We start from the raw sequence: 24,846 nt of genomic DNA on the forward strand, positions 1-24,846 counted from the left end.
GCATTTGTTATGGTTTCTGTACAAAGTGGCCTGGCCCAGTGGGGAAAGTTAGCCTTTCAACTGTTTATTCTCTGGCATCTCTATTCTCGTCAAACCATTCCTCAATATCATTCTAATTTCATATATGTGTTGCTGAAGCGAGCACCAAAATGTTCCTCAAAAACAAGGAAAGATTTTTTAATCTTTCTTAATTTTTTAATTAATTAATTTAATTAATTTTTAAAATTTTTCTGAAGAAAAAAAATCCCCATCCATTTCATTTGGACGGCTTGATCCAGCAAACACTTAAAAAATGAATTTCAGGGTGGGGTGTAGCTAGACAGTGTTATGTCAAATGTAATACAGTATGTCCTTTTCCCCTAAAAAAAAAAAAAAGGCCATTTGTCATGTTTATGGAATATCTTTGTGAGCTACCACTGAGTCCCTTTATGTGACCTACCACAGACACAGAATAATATTCAATCCTAGAAATTTTCTTTTTAACTTTAGTAATTTATTATAGGAGCATGACACCAAAACTGTATGTGAAACATTGAGAGTAACAAAACCCACACTTTATAAATATTGGAAAGTATAATACAGAAATCTACCACATAATGCAGGATTCTAGTTAGCTGTTTTAAAAGATAATCCATATGAGGAATCTCCTTGCACAAAACACTTCCCCTATAGTTCAATTTCTCACGCAAATTATGTCAAGAATTCACACTTTTCAATATATCCCTGACCCTAAATCATTAGAGAAAACCTTCTATCATCCTCAGCCCACCCCACCCCAGCAGGAAGAGCAGGACAAGGGCAAAGAGATCACTAAAACATCCATTTACTTATTCCCTCATAGCTCTCACTTGCCCTGAGCCCAATTCCAATATTTCAGTGAACGACCATCTACCTTAATGCTTCTCTTCTAGAACACAGGTCGGTAACCGAGGAGAAGGCTGTAGATAACCAGCGAACATTATTGCCATGCCATGATACTTCTTAGATTCAATTATTTTAAGCTTTTGCCTTCCCCAGACTTCCCTATGAAGGCTTTTTTTTTTTTTAACCTTCTAAACACATCAGCAACGAGATGAACATATTCAAAATAAGTTGGCCCTGCTACTGAACAAGATAGTTCATTCCCAGATCTCAGTCCCATAGGATTGCAGCTCCTCTTCCTTAAATCGCTATTTATTCAACACACTGCACTTGGCATGCATCTCAGGCTGCCTTCCCCTTCTCCTCTCCCAATAAGAGTCAAGTCCTTGGAGGTGAAAGCAGAGTGCCAGCATGTGCTCAGGAGAAGCCCTAAGGGTGATGGTAATGGGGATGGGCGGTTCTCCTGCGGTCTCTGGTTAGGAGACAGGACCAATGGGCGGTTCTCCTGCGGTCTCTGGTTAGGAGACAGGACCAAGAACAGCCGCCTACTCAAAAAATCCAGACCGTTTTTTCAGTTCCCATTAGAATCTACTGTAGTGGGTATGGGGATGTGGTAAACAAACAGGTTTTACCTCCTACCGAATTCTGATCAATTCAGTAGCAGCTGCCTATAGTGCTCGGTTAAGAAAGATAAGGAGACCACGCCTGGACCTCTGAGGGATTCGGGACAGAGACCGCGGGTGCAGGGGAGGAGCATGCGCTGTGTGGGCTCAGTACTGGCCATCCCAGCCCCAATCACAGAGCCAAAATCTCCATTTCAGGACTTTCAGAAACTGCTTCCTGCCTCGGTTCCTTTCCTAACCGAAGTGTTAAGCCACGGACGGAGAGGATTCAAAGTCTTCCAGATATCTATTTCTATGCATCCTTTTATATAAAAAAGTTTTGGTGAAGAATCAGACTTGAAGGTCAATGCGATGGACCCAGCGTTCCCTCCTCTTGCCGCTAGCTTTTCCACAAAAGCAAAAGCATCAAAGCTCTTCATTCCAGAAGCGACACCAGCCGGGATCACTTAAGGATCCCACGGACAGTGCAGCCACTCGCTTTCATTCTAGGAGATGCTGCATTCTTCTGTTTAAAGAGCTCTTTCCTCATCCGGTGCTCTCCCATAAATCTGGACATCAAAGACTACCCTGAGATCAGGGGTACAGCATCAGGAGATTTGGTTTCCAGCTTCTCCTCTGAAATCATCTGATGAAACCTTGCACAAAGTTGCTTCACAATGGTGAGAATACAAACTTAACAATCACCCCCAACAGGAGCCCAGATATGTCCTAGGGGCTCAGCAAACTCAAAATAACAAATCAAACCCATTCTTCTTTTGATTTGTTCCGGATCGTGTTCCCCTCAGCCAGAAAAATCCTTAATTTTTTTTTTGTAATATAAAATATCAAAGAATCCATTTCATAATTCTTATCTAAAGCAGCATTATTAGTAAGCAAAGCACATGGAGCACAGGCAATCTCTACTTCTAGCTTTATAATCGAATTTATTATATTTCTAAGGGAATCTTCATCAATTTGCACTTCCCTAATCAAATTCTATTGTTTAAAAAGGCAATTTTGCTTAATACTTGCTGTTTCCTCTGCATTACGGCAACATGCATCCTTGCGCTCTCCGCCCCAACCCTTCCAAAGCATTTATGCCACTTATGAACTGGTAGACAGCCTCTCCTCCCACTTTCTCTGAGACCAAACCACTTAGGCCAAGGTCATTTAAAAGTTCCTTTAAAATGTTTTCAACAGTTATAATGAAATATAAAGTCTTTCCAAAATTATTTTTTAAAAAAAGTATGTTATAGAGTAAGAAAATAAGTAAAAATAGGTTGCTTTTCTCAAGAATTCAATAAAGAGGGCGCCTGGGTGGCTCAGTGGGTTAAGCCGCTGCCTTCGGCTCAGGTCATGATCTCAGGGTCCTGGGATCGAGTCCCGCATTGGGCTCTCTGCTCAGCAGGGAGCCTGTTTCCTCCTCTCTCTCTCTCTGCCTGCCTCTCTGCCTACTTGTGATCTCTCTCTGTCAAATAAATAAATAAAATAAAATAAAGAATTCAATAAAGATTCTTTTTTATTGAAAGGCCAGTTTGTCTTTGTAAGTTAACTTACAATCTTATAAAAGCTTCCCAAATCCCAAATACTGAAATCATTTAAATTACTTATCTCAGGGAAGGAAAAAGGCACACACACGGGCATCACATGACATAAGGCAACAGCCTGGAACAGGAGCCTCGCTGAGCCAGAGTCTGCAAGGTCTGTACCAGTTTACATTTCAATCCATCCCCCACTGTCTTTTCCTCCCTGACTGCTGACTCCAGGAGCCCTGAGATCAGAGGAGCAAACACAGCCAAGGGGAAGTCAGAGACGCAAACACAGCTCACCTCAGACTGGCAGAAGAGGGAAATCCTATTGCCACTTGAAACATCAACAGAGCCTCAAAAACATGGTATTTTTGCAAAAAAGAAAAAAGAAATGAAAATATATATGTATATATTCATATATATGAAGTGTGGTGGTGCTGCCATTTATTGAAAGTCAGGCACTGTAGGATAGATAGCATCAAGTGTCTTCTGGGCAAGTGTGCCCTGTTTAGTATGAAATATTAAATTGAATAAAAAGGTGGGGGGAGGGGCGCCTGGGTGTCTCAGTGGGTTAAGCCTCTGCGTTTTGCTCAGGTCATGATCCCAGGGTCCTGGGATCAAGCCTTGCATCGTGCTCTCTGCTCAGTGGGGAGCCTGCTTCCTCCTCTCTCTCTGCCTGCCTCTCTGTCTACTTGTGATCTCTAAGTGTCAAATAAATAAATAAAATCTTAAAAAAAAAAAATGGTAGGGGAAGAGTACAAAAGTATAAACCATGTCAAAAGTCTGAAGAAGGGGATTTCTTTTTCCTCCAGTGAAAAGAGATCCAAGCCAATCTTTTTTTTTTTTTTTTTCCATGAGCTACTACTTACTATAGGAGCACAACAAGATCACGGAGTGCGGAGAAAGCAAGGTTGAAAGAAGGAGCTCTCCAAACACACTTTGTGAACTACAGACCCAGTTTCAGAACTCACTTTCTAGGAAACCAAACTCAAAACTATTTCTCTTTACCAACCAGATCATTGCTCACGTGACATATCTCAAACTTTCAACCCCTTCATTTTCCCCACTGAGGTTCACTTGTCTTTAAGTAAAAACAAAACAAAACATAAGAGCTACACATTTTTATTTAGCTCAACAAAGTACTTAGGTGCATGGGCAGGGGACAGATCTCATAGGTACACAGCCGTGTTTCCTCATGGACTGAATACATACCATTGCCATGAATATATCCTTTACCCTAAAATGCAAATGAGCACCAAAATAATAATTATTTTTTTTTTTACAAAAATGGGGCCTAAAAATAAGTCTTTAGGCACAATTCCTGAACAGTAACTAGCCTGTAGATGATGGACCTTATTTAAAGCACCACACAACGATGTGTGTTTACATCACCCTTTTATTTCATAGTTAGAAATAATACAGTTCCACAGGGTAAATCATCAATAAATAACGGTGTTTAATCATTAAACGTAAAAATCCCAACTCTTTGGCATCTGACAGGATTCTATTTCTTGTCAAACTAATGACTGTATAGATAGTTAATCTTAGTGATCATTCGTCAATACAATTATGTTACAAAGGTGCAATTTACTTTAAAATATACAACAGCTGAAAATTTCCAGCCCACCAAGAAATCTGATCAATTCAGTAAGAGAGGGGTCAACTTCCCCAAGGCGCTTTCACACGGTTTGCCTCAGTGAAAGTCTAATAAATGTTGAGTAAGCGTTCCTAGGGTTTTCTGATACTTATTCTGCTCTAAACAGAGTTTGCCATTCATTCTGGTTAAAGGAAAGTCATATCTGCGCCAAGAATGACCCACTCGTTAATAAAAGGTGTTCTTATTTTATAAGCAAGACTGCTAACACCTAAGAAACTCACAGCCCCCAAACTAAAATTTAAAATAAGCAGTTCTACGCTGCCAGAAATGCCAATTCGGTAATAAATTGCACCTTCAAGAGTCAAAAAAGAAAAAAAAAGAAATAGAAACTTTTACAAAAGTTAAGTTACATACATTTTTCTCAAAATATATTCAAGAATAGTTGAGCTGTATTTGTTACTAAAGCCAGGGCGTTATTACTTTAGCAACAAATTAAACCAGTGCAATTGACACAAATTGTTAAGTAATCCAGGATTAACCCATTAAAACTGCAGAAGCACTTTAGGCTCCCACACTAATCCTAGAAACTGGAATTTCAACGAGCGCTTGAGCTGCACAGAACTAAAACTAGAATAACCCGGATGCCATGCTGAATGGTCTCACTCCATACTTAGTTTAAGCATTCGATAGTAGAAATCATGAGTCCTTCTACTAAAAGTTTCATTCACTTACAGAACATTCAGATGCAAACAGTATTATGCCTATCATCCGTAATTAAAAGAATCCTCTCTATTTTAAAGTTCCAGATGAATTTTTAACTTAGAAAGTAAGCACTAAGGAAACTTTTTTTTAACTTATGAAAACTTCATATTGGAAACTTTCTGGAAAAGCTTCCCCCCACCCATTGTAAAATAAATACTTTGTATCCCAAATTTAATTGTATTAAGACACACTTTAATAATGCTATAAAGAAATATTTTACAGCCATAGAGATCCATAACTTTCCATGCGGAAATAAAAAAATCCACTGCTCAACAGTATTATTGAGGCAAGTGAAGACAGATTATTCTGTTGTCAATCTGAAATGTTAAATTTTTCAGTGCAAAACCAGTTATAAAATATTTAAACTCAATATTTAAAAATAAAAAGTGGTCCAATTCAGCAATGTTCAAGTTCTAAATTTCATAAAACAAATCATTACATACATCGTATAGTAAAATACAGAGATTAAAGAAGTACTTGAGTACTTAAAGATATAATTTTCTAATGAATCATACCAAGTCAGCAATAACCAAGCAGATAACATTCCCAATTTGAGTGTCAGAATCATAAAGATGGCATTACTGACCACAGCCTTTTTCCCCCTAGCTAAAAAGCTATTCAAACTAATGGCCGACATTCTGTTTTCTTTGCAGTGGCGTGCTCTAGAACGATTTCCCCCCAAGTACCTGTGATTTCATTCCTGTATTCAAATTTTGATCCAGACAATTTTTAGGTTCCAGGAACACTGAGCTGATATAACCATCTATAATGTGAAGGAGTCCTGTACAGAGAACGACAGTGGGTTTTCCCAGCCAAGCGGACGCTGACCTACACTGGTCGGTACTCTCTGCCCCTGGCTCATGTGTTATTCCTGGCAAACACACGGTCCCCTCGGAGGGTGAGGTGCTGGAGCTGGTACTGGAGCACTTCTGTGTCCGCTGGCTCCTTGATGCTCATTTTATCTAGATTGAGGTAGTCCAGAGATTTGGAGTGAGCCCTCTTACCTTTAAGAAGACAAAGAGGCAGAGGCCCGTGGAGGGCCTTGTAAGGTTCGTAAGGTAAAGATTTAGTGCACTTGTCTCCTGAGCTGGGCATCCGCCTTCGCCTCCTGCCGTTCACCGCCGGGATCTCGTAGGGCTGGTAGTACCGACTTCGGGTTTTGTACAAACGGGAGGAACGCGCGAGTCCTGCGTCCAGCTGCTTGGAGCGCAAGGAAGGCACAGCTTCTCCCTTACCCTCTTCACCTCCCGTGCACTTCTGGGCTAACTTCAGGAGTTCCTCGCCAGTGGTGAAGCCAACCAAGTAGTTGGAGTCCATGTGCAGAATCTGGTAGCCCGACACAGTCCGGCGCATGGGCGAGCACGGCGTGCTGGAGCAGCGGGGCTTCTCCGCTTCGGCCTTGCCGGGGGAGCTCGCCTCGGCCACCGGCAGGGGCAGCGTGGCCAGGGTGCTTCTGGACTCTCCGTTGACATCGACTTCCATGGTAGGCACCAGGCGGCACACTCCTGAAAGCAAACAGACTCAGATCGTAACGGCGTCGTGCACAGACCCTCGGGCCAAGCTGGAGCGGTTTAGACGGCTCGGGGAGCATGAAATAACACCGGCCCGAAAGGCGGCCACTGTCCAGCTGCCAGACGTTTATCTGTGTCTATAACGCACTCCAGAGCAGGCATTAAAATGACTATGACTTCTGGGTGCCTGGGTGGCGCAGTGGGTTAAGCCCTCTGCTTTCGGATCAGGTCATGATCTCAGGGTCCTGGGATGCCATAGTCCCGCATCACAGGGAGCCTGCTTCCTCCTCTTTCTCTGACTGCCTCTCTGCCTACTTGTGATCTCTCTCTGTGTGTCAAAGAAATAAATAAAAATCTTAAAAAAAAAAAAAAGGACTATGACTTCTCTACCTTCACAAACGTGGAGGCAGCTTAAAGTCTGGAGGACGACTAAAAGGTTCAGATAGAGAAGAAAACAGAAAATAGTCCTTCCCTACAGGAGGCACTCCGTTCAATCACGCAAGCTTTATTTCTTGATGTGGTAGTAAGCAAATCAAGTACAGATCTCAACATGAGGCAAATAAAAATATCCTACACGGCGCCACAAGAATCCACCAAGGGCTCCCAACTTGAAAATTGGCATCTTTACATTTTCCATCATTTAATTTAAAATAAGCGCTGAGCTCTTCACACCTACGCCTTTTTTTTTTTTTTTTTTCCAAACATGTTTAAGGGGCGTATAATGAAAGATGAAAACGGATCGATTTCTGCAAAGGTTCCAACACAGGCCTAAAGAAATGTTTTGAAGGTATGGAGGTGTCAGTCTTAAGTTCCCCAAATGTTGCAAATGTTCTTCCTCCCATGTCCCCAGTGAATTATTTACAGCAAACCATTTCCTAAGTTTAAAAAGAAACCCTAAATCCAATAAATCAGGTCACTTTTAGTATTAAGCATATATAAAATATCAGATGCACTCTATTCGAGAAAATAGGCCACTGATTTTTACATTACTTTATTTTACAATACTTAAGATCCTGCACTTTTGGATAGTTTAATAAATGGCAGAATAATTCTCAATGAATGCTGATATTATTCATCATGATGATGACACTATATATTTTGGAAAACCCCACTGACAAGAAGTACCACAAAAAATGGCCAGGTTTCTAGGAAGCTGCAGATAAGTCAAATTTTGGAAAATAAAAAAAGTACTAAGGGAAACTGAGTGTCAGTGTCTTTTCAGAGAAACTTTATTTCTACTTGATCATCAGTATGGAGTAGAAAACACAATTTTTTAAGTATCTCAGGTTGCCAACCAAAATGATGTCAAATAGTAACTAATTTTAAGATGAAAAATTTATTGGAAGAGACTGTTATATTAAATGATCCTTATAAATGCTTTTGTGAAACAAATCACCTTTTCCTGGTTGAAGCATTTCCCAACGTTTGGGTATTCATTTGAAATCCAAGCAATTCTAAAGCTTTAAAAAAAAAAAGCCTTATTCCCTCACTTGCATGCTATTCTTTCCTTTATGAGGAAATAAACCAAGACTATGAAGAAGTCCCCAGACACCGTCCTATCCTCACTACACCGACATCTAGAACACAGCTGAAAACTGAGTCCTGGGATAGAGCAAATGTCAAAGGGATCCACAGAGCTTTTACTTATTTTTTGCTCTAAACTTTAGTCTATGTAGTTCCAAATTTAATCAAAATACTGTAGCCCCCTCAACCCTTTCAGATCTAAAGTAATTGGCTTTATTGTATAATGTAAAAAGTAAATTTTTATTTGATTGTGTAATTTATTTCTCTGTTAGGAGGACTATCAGCTACTTTGATAAGCATACAGAAACCTGAAGATTTCTTATCTGATACACTTCAGAGGGCCTGAGCTTTGTCAAACCTTATACTGAATAAACAAATGTTTCCTCTAAGCCAAAGGACATACTAATCTAATACTTCCTTTCTCACTAATTCTAGATACCCAGAAGGAGCCCAGGAGGTCAGATCTAAGGCCTCCAAGTTACCGAACCTGACAGGGAGCTACAGGCGGCAAGTGTATCTCTAACAGTCCATTCTGAAAGACAAGGAGAGGAGGGCCGGTGAGGCTCAAAGAACCAGGGCTGTGCAGGAAACGGAGTACACACGCAAATGGGTACCCCATGTAAGAATGACCTAGGTGATGGCACTCAAGGAGTCAGTCCACATGAGGTGACACCCTTGGTCTAGGTCCCTTCCAAATCTGGGAGTCCATGACAGTCCACACACCACCACCAGCCACCTTCCTGTGTTCTCATTCGGTGCATTACAAACTTGCCCCAATCCAAGCAACCACACTCCACCCATCAGGGTTCGGGCAATAATTCAGAGGCTAGGCTGAAAGTCATCTGTGCCTCTAAGGGATAAAAATTGCTAAGCAAGGGAAGAGGAACAAACCTTTGTTAGGATGCAAAGGCTTGAGAGAAAAGGGCAGAAAGTATTATCTAGAAAATCAGCACCTAGAAAAGGAGAAAACTGAAGACAGTGAGTGAAGTGATCTATAAAGGTGACGATTGGATGGGACATGAAACAGCTACCAGGACAATACAAAGAGATGAGTAACACTGCGGCTTCAGTTTCCAGCAGCCATAACATCGTAAAAACCACCACGCGGGTTGGCCAAAACTACCTAACAGGATCTTCAGGCACATACCTGACAGACAGTGATTTCACCCTGATGGTCAAACAAAAGAAACCGATGTGATCTAAGAGCTCTGGAAATTCCAACCGAGCAGCCTGGTGTAAGAAACCTGCCATTTTTGCTGAGGTAAACAACACATCCCCTGTTAGAAGACACCACTTAAGCAGCAACTTAATGACACAACCACTTCCAATACACTCTAACAGGTATGTGGCCTAGGAACTAAGGTCAACTACGTCAGGTTTCTAAATTACAGTCTCACGGTTCTGGAACATAAGAACACTTGTCTTAAATGTTACATAGATCACTGCAACCTACTGAACTTCTGATGAACGACTGTAAATTCTGGAAAAGTGCTCGCATGTTTTAGCGACAAAAACATCAGTACTTCTGCTCCAAACAGTAAGAGTCTCAAAACAGCTCTGTGAGATGGTTTCGTTGGTTTCTTCAGTGTATTGTTGAACATATGAGAACCTCTTCAGATCTTGATATTCATGTAGGAACATTCATGGTGCACAACCTGACTCTTGCAAACTGCTTAGATTTAAAAAAAAACTTTTTACTTACATATCAATTGTCCTTCTAAAGAGCGTTTAGCATGCACCACTGAGAAAGCTAGGTGGCGGCCACGTTTCAGAAAAGAAAACATGGACTGGCAAATATTTTGTTTTTAGCTAAGTGAAATGCTGACTAAGCAGTATGCCCTCCACTCTTCAATGTGACTCACAGAAAGCAAACTTATGCTATTAAATTGCTGAGAATTTCCTGACTGGATTTAAAGACTGGACTAAGGCCCTGGGAGTAGTTACAGGATCAACTTCCCCAGGTGACCTCTTAAATGAGCAGAAGTAATATAGGAACACATCTGAAAAAGAAGTCGAGCTACTTTCTAATTCCGTAATTCAACAACAACAACAACAAAAAAGGCAGTGATACTAAAGATGGAGATACTTTTTCACACAGTAAAATTTCTTACTAAAAGCACTGTATCAGGGATGCATGGGTGGCTCAGTCAGTTAAGCAACCAACTCTTGATTTTGGCTCAGGTCATGATCTCAGGGTCATGGGACCAAGCCCCGAGTCGGGCTCCATGCTGGGTGTGATGTCTGCTTAAGACTCTCTCCACCTCTGCCCTCAACATCCCCTCCACCCTGCTCACTTGCTCTCTCTGTAAAAAATAAATAATGAGAAATTAATAAAAGCAGTGATCAGGAAACATGGCTACCATGACTACAACTGGAGATGACCTGTGATCAGAATATTCTTCATATTTTATCATATAGGTTTATTATTCCTTAACAAACCATTCATGATGAAGCATTTTATTTCCTATCCTAAAATAAACTGTGCCTCATAAATGCCTACTGCCAAGATAAAAGATTACAAAGAACTCTTACAAATACTACAGGTATGTGCAACAGGCAGCCACTCCCACTGCACCAGTAAGAATAAACATGAACCGGGAAACTAGGCACCAGGCTACCTTCTGCACTGCTGAGCACTAGAAATCACAGAGCAATGACAACCTTTTATTGATTCCAGTAATGCTTTTCATATGCAGTTTAAAGCAAAAATAAAAACCGGAAACAGAAAGCCGAAAAGTGTTGTTATTGTAATAACAGAAGCAGCAAAATTTCTATTGGTAGAAGAGTCTACAACAAAAAATACAACAGAGAATAGGAAACTCAACTTGTAGCTGATGAATACTTTTAAAACTTGAGTCTCCTAAGCAAGTTCCAGGAACATATATGATTTTTTTTAACCGCCACCTAAGGGTCTTCAGGATCAAATTCCTTCCCAGTCTAATCCATAACAAAGGTACTGACATAGACTTACAAAACGTGAAAGACCTGTGTTCATAGGGGCCAGTGTGTTTCTTTGAAATCTGGAAGGATTCAAAACTCAACCAGGCTAGACAAGGTAGCACCTCAGTATCTGCTAGAAAAATGTACATAGCACATTATTTTAAAAATATGGGTATGGCATGCCATTATGAATTCCATCTGCAACTAATGCCAACAGGTCCAACATAAAACAAATGTGTAGGGGACCCTGGTACACCGAGATGAGCGCACTCAAAAGACCATCATCGGTGTAAAACCTGCTCAGCTCTAAACACTCCCCAAGAGGTCCAACTTCCCAAGCATCTGGCACAAGGAGCATTTAAAAAAATATAACCGAGGTGCCTCAGCTCCTCAGACCAGCTCTGAAAATAGCTGAGAAGTTTCACAATTGCCTTACAAAGAATTCTTTTTGAAATGTACTGCATTCTGGGAATTTTTTTTTTTAATCAGGCTTATCAAAGAAAAAAAAGTCACCATCAGTAATCAAAAAAATTATCCCATATGCTTGAACCGTTTTTAGTAACACGCAGCAATTCCATTTAAGAGAAAACATATATAACTGTCTAAATATATAGAACAAAAATGTCATCGTGCGAACAAAATCCTTTTCAAGAAATGATCCATTTGGAATAAAGCCGGCTCTTGGCAAATGGGAGTCTCCCAAGCATGACTACTGTCAGTCTAGCAATATCTAGAACCACTTAGTTTCGGTGCCAGCATCATCTTGGATTTCACCTATGCAGAGCTTCTGATCATGAGGAAGAGGACACTGAAGCCATGAAGGCAGGGGCTTGCCCAGGGCGGGATAGGCAGTCCCGGTTTCCTGACACTGGCAACTTCATCATGCTACGTGTGGGGGACACGGTTCCTCACCTTGTACACATGCAAAGAGCATCCAAGGAGCTTCAAAAACTATGATGCCTGTGCTCTACCTCAGGTCTGTGTTTGAAGTCCTATTGGGCACAGCCTAGGCTCTGAACTTTTCGAAAAGATCTCCAGGACCTTCTTTTTTTTTTTTTTTTTAAGATTTTATTTATTTATTTGACAGATAGAGATCACAAGTAGGCAAAGAGGCAGGCAGAGAGAGAGAGAGAGAGAGAGAGAGAGAGAGGAGGAAGCAGGCTCCCCGCTAAGCAGAGAGGCCGATGCAGGGCTCGAATCCAGGATCCTGGGATCATGACCCAGGGCTGAAGGCAGAGGCTTCAACCCACTGAGCCACCCAGGCACCCCTCCAGACATTCTACTCTGCAGACGTGTTTGGGAACTTGTCACACAGAACTTATCAGACAGAAGAATTTCACTCCTCTAAGTCCGTGCCTTTTTTGTTTTGCTTTGTTTTAGATCAGTCATTACTGTCCTACTAGTGGATACATTTTCTGCTGCTTGAAATTGTAACAACCTATCCCTAATGCCTTCTGGCTTACTGGGTCTAATCCACTGTAGGCTTAAAAAGCAAGTGCTGATCAAACGTGTTTAAACTGGATATAAAATAAAAATAAATCTGTGCTGAATGAGAATCGGGCCCCTTGGTGTGCACACACTGCTCCAGCTACTTCAGCTTCTTAGAAGCCTGTATCAGATACAGCCCTTTGGAAAAAAGTTTGGCAATTTCTGACACAGTTAAATAAATGTTATTTAAAGACCCACCTACACTACTGTAGGTATTTACCCAGGGAAAATGAAAATATATATTCACATAAAGATCTGAACATGAATACTTTTAACAGTTTTATTCATAATCACCAAAAACTAGAACAATCCAAACGTCCATCAACAGGGAAATGGAAAAAGAAAGAGTGACCCATCCACACTATGGAATACATTTCAGTAATAAAAAGGAGCAAACTAAGATTACAAGAGTGAAAGCAGCAGATAGAAAATGCTACATATGTGTGATTCTACTTATATGACATTCTGGAAAACTAAAGGGACAGAAATCAATCAACAACTGCAAAAGGTCAAGGTTGGGAGGTGGGGACAAAACTACATAGGGGCATAGGGAACCTTGCCGAGGAGTGATTAAAATAGTCTATATATAGACTGTAATGGGTATTCCACAGTTGGGTACATTTATCAAAACTCATCAAACTATACAAAAGGGTGATTTTTACTATATACAAATTATACTTCAGTTTGAAGTCTGACTTCAAAAAATAAAAAAAATATTAAATTAAAATAAAAGAAGCCTGTCACACACTTCCAAGTTTTTGAACATCTTCCTAATTTTAAAATTCTTCAAATTATTGGATCTCAGAATCACAAGGCATCTTAATGGTTGTTCAGTCTATGTTTGAACACCTCCAATGACAGGTAACTCATTACCTCTTCAGTTGTTGGTTCATTTCACCTTTGCAACTATGCTAGACTGTCCTTGTATTTAATATATAACTATATCCACAATTATGTATACATACCTACACATGTGCCTCTGAAGAGAAAGAAACACACAGACCCACACACACATTCCTGTAACTTCCACTCACTACTCCTAGTTTTGTGTTTTATTTAAATTAGATGAGTTAACTCAGCCACTTAAGTATTTTGTACTTTGAGTTTTCAAACACCTGGCTTTTTTCCTCAAACCTTAAAAGTAATGATTCCATTTTCCCAATGTTTTAAAATGCATTGTCATTAATCTGGTACACTGTATCTAACTAATGAAATGAAAGTGTCTGGTTTTCCCCATCATTTTTTTGAATCATTCTGCTGCTGATGGTTAATTTGGAGATCACTTATTATGAAACCAGAAGTTTTTCCAGAGTTTTTTTCCCCGAGTATTTCCCCCCCAAGGATTCTGACCACTCCAATTCAAAGCAAGGACCTATAAAGATCTTGCCTAAGTATAATGAGATATCAAAGCACCAATGAACTCACACTAGTATACTTTTTAAAATTCTAAGAAGCTACAAAGATAATTATTAAATTCTTTTCACCTTCAAACACATGGAGTCACATGGATAACTGCATTGGCATAGATACAAAGGCGACGCACTGAAAAAAGACAATGAAAAGACAACAGCACTGCGTTAATTTTAGCAAGTTTAAATTGATGGTGTAATAAAAAGAAGGTCACACTTGCAGTGAACTTCTGTATGACCAAGTGAAACTGATGCTCCTTTCAGTCACCTGTATGCCATTCTTTAATAACGTATGACCATATACAACAAGAACTTTTTGCAAATTATTTTGCCCATCTCTAGGGATTAATGTTTTACTAAAATTTCCCTGAAATCAGAGCAATTACCTCTTAACTACTCTATTCTTAAGTATTATTCCAAAAATCTCCTTTATCTCACAGGAATAAGGAAAAACCCCAATCAATAAGGCAAACACTTCAAGATAATAAAGTTAGCAATCTGCAACAATAATTTCAGTTCCCATCATTAAAAATTTCATTACTGTAGTATATATACCTGCAATCATATCTCGACATTTCACATTCATCTGTTTATGTAGTCCTTAAAACACATGATGATGTGTTCATACAATGGGTTAACAAAAAGAAAAAGCAAAATATAACTCACCAGACTAAATCCCAGAAGATGTCACTGTAGAATGTCCAATGAGTCCCAAGGGAACACAGGCATAATATTTCTTCTGCTCTACTCCAGATACTAAACATGGAATATAAAAATAAACCTTTAATTTAACAAGTAACACAACTTACAAAGCAATTAGAACAATGCTAACTGCAACACAGGAAGAACTAGCAGGAGGTAACTAATATCAGGTACAGGTTATAGAGGACGCAATATTAATTCCTTTTATTAAAGCAAACTGACTTTGTTTAGCTAAACTGAACTTCAACCATTTTATCATGTTTATTCCTCTGTATTCTGCTGCTGAAATTCTACCTCAAGACTAAGAGCAGCTAAGTGGACTAAATACAGACACAAAAATTTGGGGGTTAAATGTTAGGTCCATCACCCTAGCACTCTTCGTGTACTAAAGAAATTCACAGTATCCTACGAAAAAATGATGATTGGGCTGGCGTTAAAAGAACAGGTCTTATTTACGGCCTGGCTAAGAACTTTGTGTCCTGACCTTGTATAAAGAGCAATATTGAAAATGAGGACAATACCATTCTTCCTCCCTCATAGAGCTGCTTTGAGGAGGAGTCAGGGGAACGTGTTCTGCACGTTGTAAAGCCCTTTAGAAATGTGTGATGTTATTATTATGCAATTAATTTTTGCTGTCTACTCATCATAGCCGTAAAATAGCAACAATAAAAATCCTTCATAAGACCGCTCTGAGGCAAATGGTTGGAAAGGCCTTGGAAAACAGTTTTCATTCATTCTTTCTTTTTTTTTTTTTAAGAGAACACCACTTCTTTATAGAGTTTCTACATTGCTTAAGATTTCAAGCATCTCCTCTAGGCCTCTCCCCTTTCCTGAGGAGGTAATGTATAAAAGCATCTGTCTTTATCTCCTACGTTCCTTGTTAATTGGGTGAATTTCTTGAGATCAAGAAAACTCCCCAAATTCCCATCCACCTGTAAAGATTTCTTTGGTGGTTGGGTTTCTGTTGCTTTGTCTAACCTGGGGCCAGGGAGCCTCCAGTGGGCTGAGTGGATTCATTTCACCAGCACAGGTGCACAGGGCCCCCAAGAGTGGCTGCAGTGAAAACAAGCCCTCACAGCCAAAGCAAACAGCAAGGGAGAAGGCAAGGACTTGTCACCTTACTACTTTCCTTACCACTACTGAAGAGTTTCAAAGGAAATGCATCGTTTACTGAGTTAAAGGGATCTGCCTCTTGAACTTTGCAAACTGGAAGGAGTGAATGCACCAAGACCTAGCAGTCATTCTGAGAAGCTCCTCTAGATTTAGGAAACAGCTTCGTGATGCTCCCTTTCACACTGCTTCTGCGGAAGACTGGGTCCAGACTGGGGAACCAAGACTCCTGCAGGAGGAAGACTTGCTTCTTGCCCACCAGGAAGCCTCTGGTTTTTACATAAAGTGAACTGTAACGCGGCAAACTGTAACTGTTGCCTGATAATATATATATTTTTTTAAACCTAATATACCCCCTCTTGGAAATGTCCCCAATAGTACTGTTACAAAGTTCAAGTTGATTTCTTATTCAAGTAAATGGATTTTAGTGGGGATGGAAATTTACAAAGAAACTCCTGTTTCTTGAGCCCCTCCTGCATGCCAAAGCTAGGGGCCAATTCTGTGGCTTCATCTTAACCCCGACTCTGCAGGGGCGGGGAGTGGTACCATCCCCCTTGCAAAGTGTTCCATCAAGCAATGCTATCTGAGGGTCAGGCAGGAACTGAACCCCAGTTTGCCTGACTCCGAGGCCCGCCGACCTTGCTTTCTATACATGTGGCCTCTGCTCAGTGCTAAGCCCGGATGGACAGCTTTTTACACAACAACCATGTTCCTGAAAAATGTAAATTAATTTCTGTAAATGGAATTCTATTTCAAATGTGTGGAGAGGCACTTTATTTTAAAGCTTTATTGCCTCACTTGCGAAGTGATTGGAAGGAGGTGCTTTTAGCTACTAGTTCTCGTGTTATTTCCAACTTGAAAATGGGAGGATGGAGAGGCACATACCAGAGTCCTCTACAAAGTCCATCTAAATCCTGGACCCTTTCTCCGAGAGGAGCGCACAAGATCCTTGAAAAGCATAAATCGTAAGGGAGGACAAAACCGTTATCAAGCAATCCTGGCTGGTTATGTGGTTGGAGGCCAAAAACAGACATTTCCACTTCATTTTTCAGGGCTACCTCTATCACAGAGTGAGATCCATTTCATTTAGACTTTCGGAAATTTAGATAGAAAACAAAGCAGGAACATAAGAAAAATCTGGACGTGTTTTAATTCTAAACAAAAACTAGTTTTAGGGGCATCTGGGTGGTTCAGTGGGCTAAGCCTCTGCTTTCAGCTCAGGTTCCTGGGACCAAGCCCCACATCAGACTCTCTGCTCAGTGGGGAGCTTGCTTCCCCCTTTTCTCTCTGCCTACTTGTGAACTCTCTGTCAAATAAATAAATAAAGTCTTTAAGAAAAAAAAAAAAGACTAGTTTTAGAAAACACTGTAAAATCTCATTCAAGCTATCATGTAATTTGTATCACGTATTTGGTGATACGTGCTTCTTTTCAAGCTCTTAAATGCATGAAAAAATATATTTTCCAACAGTTTTTTCAAGAGCAAAAGAAAAATCAACCTAAAACTTCATGCTGGATTTGAAAACAGAGAGCCTTAAAGTAATTTTCCAACTCTTGCCCGGGAGCTGATGTGGAAGTCTAGGAAATGGTCGGTAATTTCATAGTAAACAAAGTGTAGTAACTGATTATCCCTATTAGGGCAGTGCCAAGCCAGAAATAGAATACAAACACAGAGTCAAAGGGAGCCACCCAGGCGAAACTAAGGTGAAGGAGCTCCATTCCCTGTCTCATTTTTTCCTCATTTCTGACTCTGCTTATTTCTGTGTGTATAACCACCTGCTATCTGTGCCCAGGGACTAAGAGGAAGAGAATGAAGATGATGACGAAGAGAAGAATGAAAAGACGAGACCAGACACTAGTATAAGAATGTGTCTTCTTGAAGAGATTGCCTATAAAGGAATCTAGTTGAAAAAAAGAAGAAGAAGGAGAAAAACTAAAGAAAGGGCTTTATCCCATGTCCTGTAGAAACAATTAAGATGGTGTGTAATGTCATATGAAAGTTCCCAAAGAACTGGATTTTTAATAAAAAAGAAACCAATATTTTTGAACGTCTTCTCTATGCCAAAAGCTATAAGCAATTTATAGCTACTTCAAGGAGAAAATACCACCCCCACTTTAAAGTATTTGACCAAGTAATACACTATTTGAGAGTCAGAACAAGAATCTGAACACCTGCCAGTCTGACTCCAAAGCCCACGGACCCTGGCAGAATAGGGATGATGAATTAATATACTTTGTTTACTATGAAAGTACCAACCATTGCCTAAATTTCCACTTTAACTCCAGGGCAAGAGTAGACAAATACTTTAAGGTTCCCCTGCTTTTAAATCTAGAATAAAGTTTTAGATTGAATAACATTTTTAGAATACTTTAAAAATCTCTAAGTCCCTAACACTTGCAACTGATTCTGGCCAATGCTTTGACCATGAAGTCTTGGCAAGGTATCAACAGATCTCCTGTCCAAGACAGTCAGCAAGAAGGAAAAGAACTCATGTGAAAGGCTTACAAGATATACTAAATGCTGTGCAGAAAAACAGACAGAAGTAAATAGAGCAGAGGCTAGAATATATAATGCTTCCAGCTACAAACAGCTGAAACGAGCAGAAAACTCCGTGACATTATGCTGGAAGCAATGAAAATAGGAAAAAGTCAGCATGGCCAAGGTCTTCCCGCAGGCCTCTGGATAGGGAAGCCATGAGTGACTAAGCAAAAGACACCCCACATATGACTGCAAATGAAGCTTCTGCAAATAGGAAAGTTTGCAAACATTAACTAGGAAGTGTGTCAAATTTCTCAGGCAGGGTGATAGATATCAAAACAGGTAAATAAAGAAGAATGTCCTTCAAAAGTATGGAGGCCATATGTCTCAGTTCACAGCCAGTAATGCAGCATAATTATTTATAGCACCCCCTTTATCACTCCAAAGTGTCCCTGTTGGGCAATTATACTGTTATCCTTTTCAAAAATAATATTTAACAATGAAAAGGTAAGGAATTAAAAGACTGGGGAGGGGGAAGTAAGGAAAAAAGACCCTTCTGCTTGCATGGTGGCTTCCCACACAGATCTGAGGAGTATTTATTTGGGTGTATCCACTCAGCTGCTCAATTATTCATTCACTCATTCTGTCACGAAACAATATTTCTTGAGTCTTATTATATCCCAGCATTATACAGGCACTGGGGCAAATACAAAAAGTGAAGCTGGAGACAAGGCAAGAACGAAAGATAGACATGGAAACACAAGGAAATCTAAAACATAGAATAGTAAACTTGATTGGTACTGGGAACCCAGAGAAGGCAGTATTTTTCCCCCCAGTACAGAAAGCGCTACAGGGAAATGTTCAAGCCCACACAAAATCCCTATGTACAAAAAAGCCATAAGTATCAGATTTCAGCACAGATCCACTAATAAAATAGCAGTAAGAAAAAAAAAAAATAATGGAGAACAAACAGGGTTGACAGAGGGCGGTGGTGGGGGATGGGCTAGATGGGTGATGGGTAGTGAAGAAGACACCAGTTATGTTGAGCACTGGGCGTTACATGTAAGTGATGAATTACTAAATTCTACTCCTGAAACCAATACTATACCATGTTAACTAACCAGAATTTAAATAAAAATTTGGAAGAAAAAATAAATAAATAAAAATTAGGGGCACCTGGATGGCTCAGTCAGTCAAGGGTCTGACTCTTAATTTCAGCTCAGGTATTGTTCTCAAGGTTGTGGGTTCAAGCCCTATGCTGGGCTCCATCATGGAGTCTACTTTTATAAAGAGGGGTTTTTTTTTGTTTTGTTTTGTTTTGTTTTTTTAAGAAGAGGAAATTTAAATCTATCACTTCCAAATCATATGGTTATAAGTACAGAAGCCAGCAAATAGCCCTTGTGAATTTTGGTAAATAAATCCCACTAATCATTAAAGAGTATATTATAGAAAACAAGATAAATTTTAGGCAAAAAAAAAAATGGTAGAGTAGAAGTTATCGGTTCTAATTCTAGATCCAACACACATAGAAAAAAAATGAAAACAGGCAATATTTCTCAGAGTAGCTATTCAAGGAGAGATCAGTAACATAAAAAAAAGCAAGTGAAAAAAATAGGTAAACGTTGTATTCAGACTAATGAAAATATTTTGCAACCCCTAGTCTCAAAGATTACTCTAAAAATAAAAAAGACAAGGACCAAAACATCTCTCAAGTAACAGAACCCTGAGCAGAAATAAAATGGTTTAACTGCTAAAGTTATAACACACACAGTAAGAACAAAATGCTTAGCTGTACCTACCCTACTCTACATGATCATCATAGAGATTACTTCAATCTCATTTTTCCATTTGTAACTCATAAAAACTAAATCATCAACAATTTTAGGAAGAGTTATTGAGCAGGGTGTGACATTTCTGAAACCACCCACCATCCCTGACCTTACAAACAAATCATTAACCTCACCAAGGGGGTAAGACAACCCATAATCAGTTCAGTAAGACCAAAAAAAAAAAGGTGTTTCTCTTCCTACTATCAGTTCTTTTAATAGCAACCCCCTGAAAGTGCAGCATCCATTTTCCCTCTATTTCTGCTAGTAGAAATTAAAGTTAGATTACCAATGTTGTCTCACTATTATGTAAAGTCACCCTTCACTTTTAGGGGGGGAAAAAAAACCAAACAACTGGTTTCACTACAAATATGACTGGTGGTAACTGGAACTGCAGATCTACATGCAGTCTTTACAAGAAATCTGTCTCTGAGGAAAGCACAACCAAAATGGGACAGGTGCACACGGTGGAATTGGTTAACCTTCCACATGAAAGCTTAAACTCAGGAACTTATTTTGATAGGCTGGTGACGGAATCAAGAGTTCTCTCTGGAGGAAAAGACCTGATTTTTTTCTCCCAAAGGATATAAATCAGCAACAGCAAAGCAAATTTCAACCCTGTATATAAAGTTTTATTACTCCCACCACACTAAATACTTCAAAGGGTGTACAAGAGCTCTCCAAAGGATACAAAATTATACAAAGGAAACAAATTCACTGACCATGATGCAAGGTCAATAAATACCCTGTATATCTTTTGTCCTGGGGTTGTCACTATTAAACAGTCTCACCTGCAATTAATTAACTAGAATGTTGACAGAAGCATACTGTATACACTGCTCTTATCAAATCAAGAGCTCTACGGGTTCATTAATCCTAACATTTCATCCTCATTTTATTGTTTATAATGCATACACAGCCACATGACAGAAACACCGAAATCTATGCAAAATTCATTAAACATAATTGTGTAAGCATAAATCATGGTCTTGAATATATAAAGTACCCAAAACTTCTGCAATAATAACCAATACTGTATTTTGAAATCACTGAGAAGATAAACTTTGCGAAGAGATCATTTCTATCTCTCTTAGTGTGTAACTTCCTCTACAGGGCTAAAAAAAAATACATAAAACAACTAACAACTCTAAATTGTAGGGTGGCTCATCTCAGAAAAACAACATAAAATAAAGCGTTCCAGCAACGTCAGAATTGTTGTGCAAGAATTGCTCTTTTCAGCTAGGAGTAGCGAGCATGCAATAAAACGCTACTGTCTCTATTCTTCCTCAAATGGTGAGAAAGTTCCCAGCCCCAGTTTTACCTGTGCACTACAATCATACACATGCCCTCTCAGCATCTTGGCTGGACACAGATAACTAACCCACCCAAGTGCAAAGTGCTGCGGGCGGAGAAGCAGGAAGATCCTAAGGATGTGGAACATTTGCAAGCGGAAAGGAACGGGGCCATCATTCCCTTCATGTTCCCATCGCCTAGCTGGCAGATTTGCAGATTCCACCACTAGAGAGAGTTTGGCAGCTTCACAATGGGGCCGCCTGCTCAACGTGTGACTGCCGCCCGCCTGGAAACCCCTTTCCTCTGCTTACCACCCGCCCCAAAGTCCACCCGCGACAGGTGGGGAGAGGGCGGAGATGCCCAGCGACAAATCTGCCGCTTTCGCTTCTGGCCAGCACTCGGCCCGAATCTACACGCGCGCCCCCGGGCACGGTCGGTCCGTCCGCCCCCGCCGCACCGGCAGAAGCGCAACGGGCGCGGGCTGCGGGCTGGAGAGCGGCCTCACCCCCCGGATTGCGGCTCGAGAGAAGAGGGCCGACGAGATAAGCCCGTTAGGGTTCGCCCCCAGGCGCTATCTGGCCGGGGCAGTCGCACCCGGCGCGCGGCCGGGGCGTGCGGCCAGAGGCGCAGCAGGCCCGGGAAAGAGCTACTTCTCAATGGGGCCCCGAGGCCAGCTGCCCCGCGGTGCGGGCACGCCGGCGGAGGAACTAGCGTGCGCGCCAGCGCGCCCCGACTTCCGCACCGCCGCACCGCGGGAGAGGCGCTCCGGCTCGCCGAGTCCCCGCACCTCCCCGGCGAGCGCACGCCGCGCGCACACGGGGGCGCACGCCCCCGCACACTCACACGCGCTGCACACTCACGGCGTCTCCGGCCCCACCCCTGTGCCAAGCAGCCGCGGGCTCCCCGCACCCCGCAAGGGCCCCACCCAGTTCACCAGACCCCAGCCTCCTGCTCTGGCGCCCAAGGACCGGCCCGCCGAGGCCCGGGGCCCCTGGGGCCGACCCGCCGCCTATCCCGGAGGCCCGCCCGCCCGGGGTTCCCCAGCACCGCGCGGACACCGCGCGCCCGGCCCCGACACGAGGCAGGGAGGAAGGGGCGGTGCCGCGACTGGGGCTGGCACCGGGACTCGGGGACTGGGGCACCCCCCAAACCACCCACCCATCACCACCACCTTTTCTACAGCACAAAAGGTTGCAGGCGGAACCGCCGTCCCCGTGCAACCTACCGGTGGCCCACGGCGCCGCCACCTCCGCTGTGCCCGGGCCGCGGAGCCGGAGACAGGGGCGGGAGAGGCGCAGGGCTGCGGCGCCGAGATCCGGGCAGAGGCCGCCAGGCGAGCCAGCCGGGTACCCTCTCCTCTCCCACCGCGTTCGGCGCCAGCTACCGCCCGGCGTAGTCCCCGCCTCCTCCTCCTCCCCCGCCCGCCTTCCCGCCCTCCTCCCTCTGGCTGCCGAGGCGGAGCCCGTCAGCGCGGGGCCCGCCTCCTGCGCCCGCTCCGACACCCCGAGGAAGGGCGGGCCGGCGACAGAAAGGCGCTAAGAGGCCTGAAGTAGTTGGCGGGGGCGGGGGAGTTGCGGACTAGGGTGGGGAGGAGGAGTCCTAACACCTCCTCCCGGTCCCAGCCCGCACTCCGACTCAGGAGCTCGGTCCGACTCGCAGGCCTGGTTCCACTCAGGTTCCCTCAGTGAGGTGGTGGGGTGAGGTTTGTCATTTGGGAGTCTCTGCTTGAAGGACTCAGCACTGAGCAGAAGTGGAGAAACTGGGAGCCCATGAAATGACAAATTATAGGGTCAGTCTTGAAAACCGCGGGGTGAAGTGCATTCAGATTTAAATTCTGATTGGATTCACTGTTTTTGAATCCTCAGACTGGATCTTTTCCATTCTTATAAGAATTGATCAGGCTGGGCAGTGGGTTAGGGCCTCTGCCTTCGGCTCAGGTGATGGTCTTGGGGTCCTGGGATCGAGCCCCGCATCGTGCTCTCTGCTCAGCAGGGAGCCTGCTTCCTCCTCTCTCTCTCTCTCTGCCTGTCTCTCTGCCTACTTGTGATCTCTGTCTGTCAAATAAGTAAATAAGATCTTTAAAAAAAATTTAAAAAAGAGTTGATCAGTCTTTTCTATTCTCAATCCATACGAACCACCTCTGCCAAACAAGAAACTCGGCGATAAGAATATGACATTTCTTTCCCTCTCACGATGTGCCAAGCCTTTTCACACGCATTTCCAAATTTACACCTCTCACTTCTCTAAGGATGTGATCCACAGTTTAAAGGGTTAGAAAGTTGAACTTCCTCGAGGTCACACACCTAGTTAGTGCCTGAGCTGAGCCTGAACCCAGAGAGTAGAACCACAAAAAGGTTTATAAATGTTGCTAATTTATGTTCCAGTCTCAATCCAAGAGAGTTTGCTGTTAACTTTGAACAAATTTAAATAAATCTTGATTCAAACATGTTCCAAAATCTACATATGCCTCTGATAATATAAAGGCAAATGAATCTGAACACCCCTATTTCAACGGAGTGATACCTGCGGGCTTCTCCTCTGGAAGGCATTTTATACTACCTCTGTGTGCCCTGAAGTAAGTATGGGAAGACAGAGGGAGAAGGACACTTTGAAGAATAGTCTCTAAAGAACAATTTCAGGAAACATAAATTACTTTATTTCCAACATAGATACGTAGGTAGCTTCTCAAATACAGAACCTGGCGCCATATACTATGTATTAAATAAATAAATGAATGGATTTTTTTGCATCAATTATTTCAAATTATAATCTGTTTGACACAGGGGTGAATTGCTCTGATGCTCATGCTCATAAAACCTCTTCCAAAATATTGTCTATTTTATATTCAGAAACTTCCTTTTATTCTGTCCTAGCTGAAATCTCATAACCTCTCAGAAGAATGACTTGTACTTGCCCTTTGCTCTGAAAGTTTGGCAATGTTCTTTGGCCAAAAGCAATAAAGTGCTGGTTTGCCCTTAGCTTTATTAGGCTTCAGGCTAGCCACCTTGAAAGGGCTTTGCCTCGAAATTGCCTTGCCCTCCAGGTGGTGCTTCCATCCCACCTTTAACTCCTCACCCCACAAAATTTCAGTCCGTTTTTGAGTATCACAATGAACACCCACCTAATAAACCAGTTCATGAGGCAGCTAATGACCAATAATAACTTTATGTGTGACCCCTTGGTACCCTGATTGCGTATTGCCTTAATTCAGATCT

At 41.8% G+C, this 24,846-nt stretch overlaps 1 protein-coding gene and 1 long non-coding RNA gene across 3 annotated transcripts; both read right to left on the reverse strand.

Annotated features, from left to right (window-relative positions):
- Positions 1-474: 474 nt before the first annotated feature.
- LOC116586075 lies at positions 475-2,763 on the reverse strand. The gene is made up of 2 exons (XR_004283882.1): positions 1,394-2,763; positions 475-1,363 (listed from the first exon to the last, which is right to left on the reverse strand). It is a non-coding gene; the product is annotated as an uncharacterized LOC116586075 (long non-coding RNA).
- Positions 2,764-4,096: 1,333 nt separating this feature from the next.
- On the reverse strand, positions 4,097-23,059 carry MACIR (macrophage immunometabolism regulator). Of its 2 annotated transcripts, XM_032335607.1 has the most exons (4): positions 22,857-23,059; positions 14,890-14,979; positions 14,299-14,356; positions 4,097-6,856 (listed from the first exon to the last, which is right to left on the reverse strand). In XM_032335607.1, the coding sequence occupies exon 4, from the start codon at positions 6,831-6,833 to the stop codon at positions 6,210-6,212; it is 624 nt and encodes a 207-aa protein (XP_032191498.1). In that variant the 5' UTR covers positions 6,834-6,856; positions 14,299-14,356; positions 14,890-14,979; positions 22,857-23,059; the 3' UTR covers positions 4,097-6,209. The 2 variants fall into 2 exon arrangements, with proteins under 2 accessions (XP_032191498.1, XP_032191497.1); XM_032335606.1 differs by lacking the exon at positions 14,299-14,356 and having other exon boundaries at positions 22,857-23,058.
- Between the last annotated feature and the right edge of the window lie 1,787 nt (positions 23,060-24,846).

Source organism: Mustela erminea, chromosome 3 (genome assembly GCF_009829155.1).
Source record: "Mustela erminea isolate mMusErm1 chromosome 3, mMusErm1.Pri, whole genome shotgun sequence".
In the NCBI taxonomy this organism is placed as follows: domain Eukaryota; kingdom Metazoa; phylum Chordata; class Mammalia; order Carnivora; family Mustelidae; genus Mustela; species Mustela erminea.

Excerpts from the sequence above, each read along its gene's own strand:
- MACIR (XM_032335607.1), bottom strand. The coding sequence starts at position 6,833 with ATGGAAGTCGATGTCAACGGAGAGTCCAGAAGCACCCTGGCCACGCTG.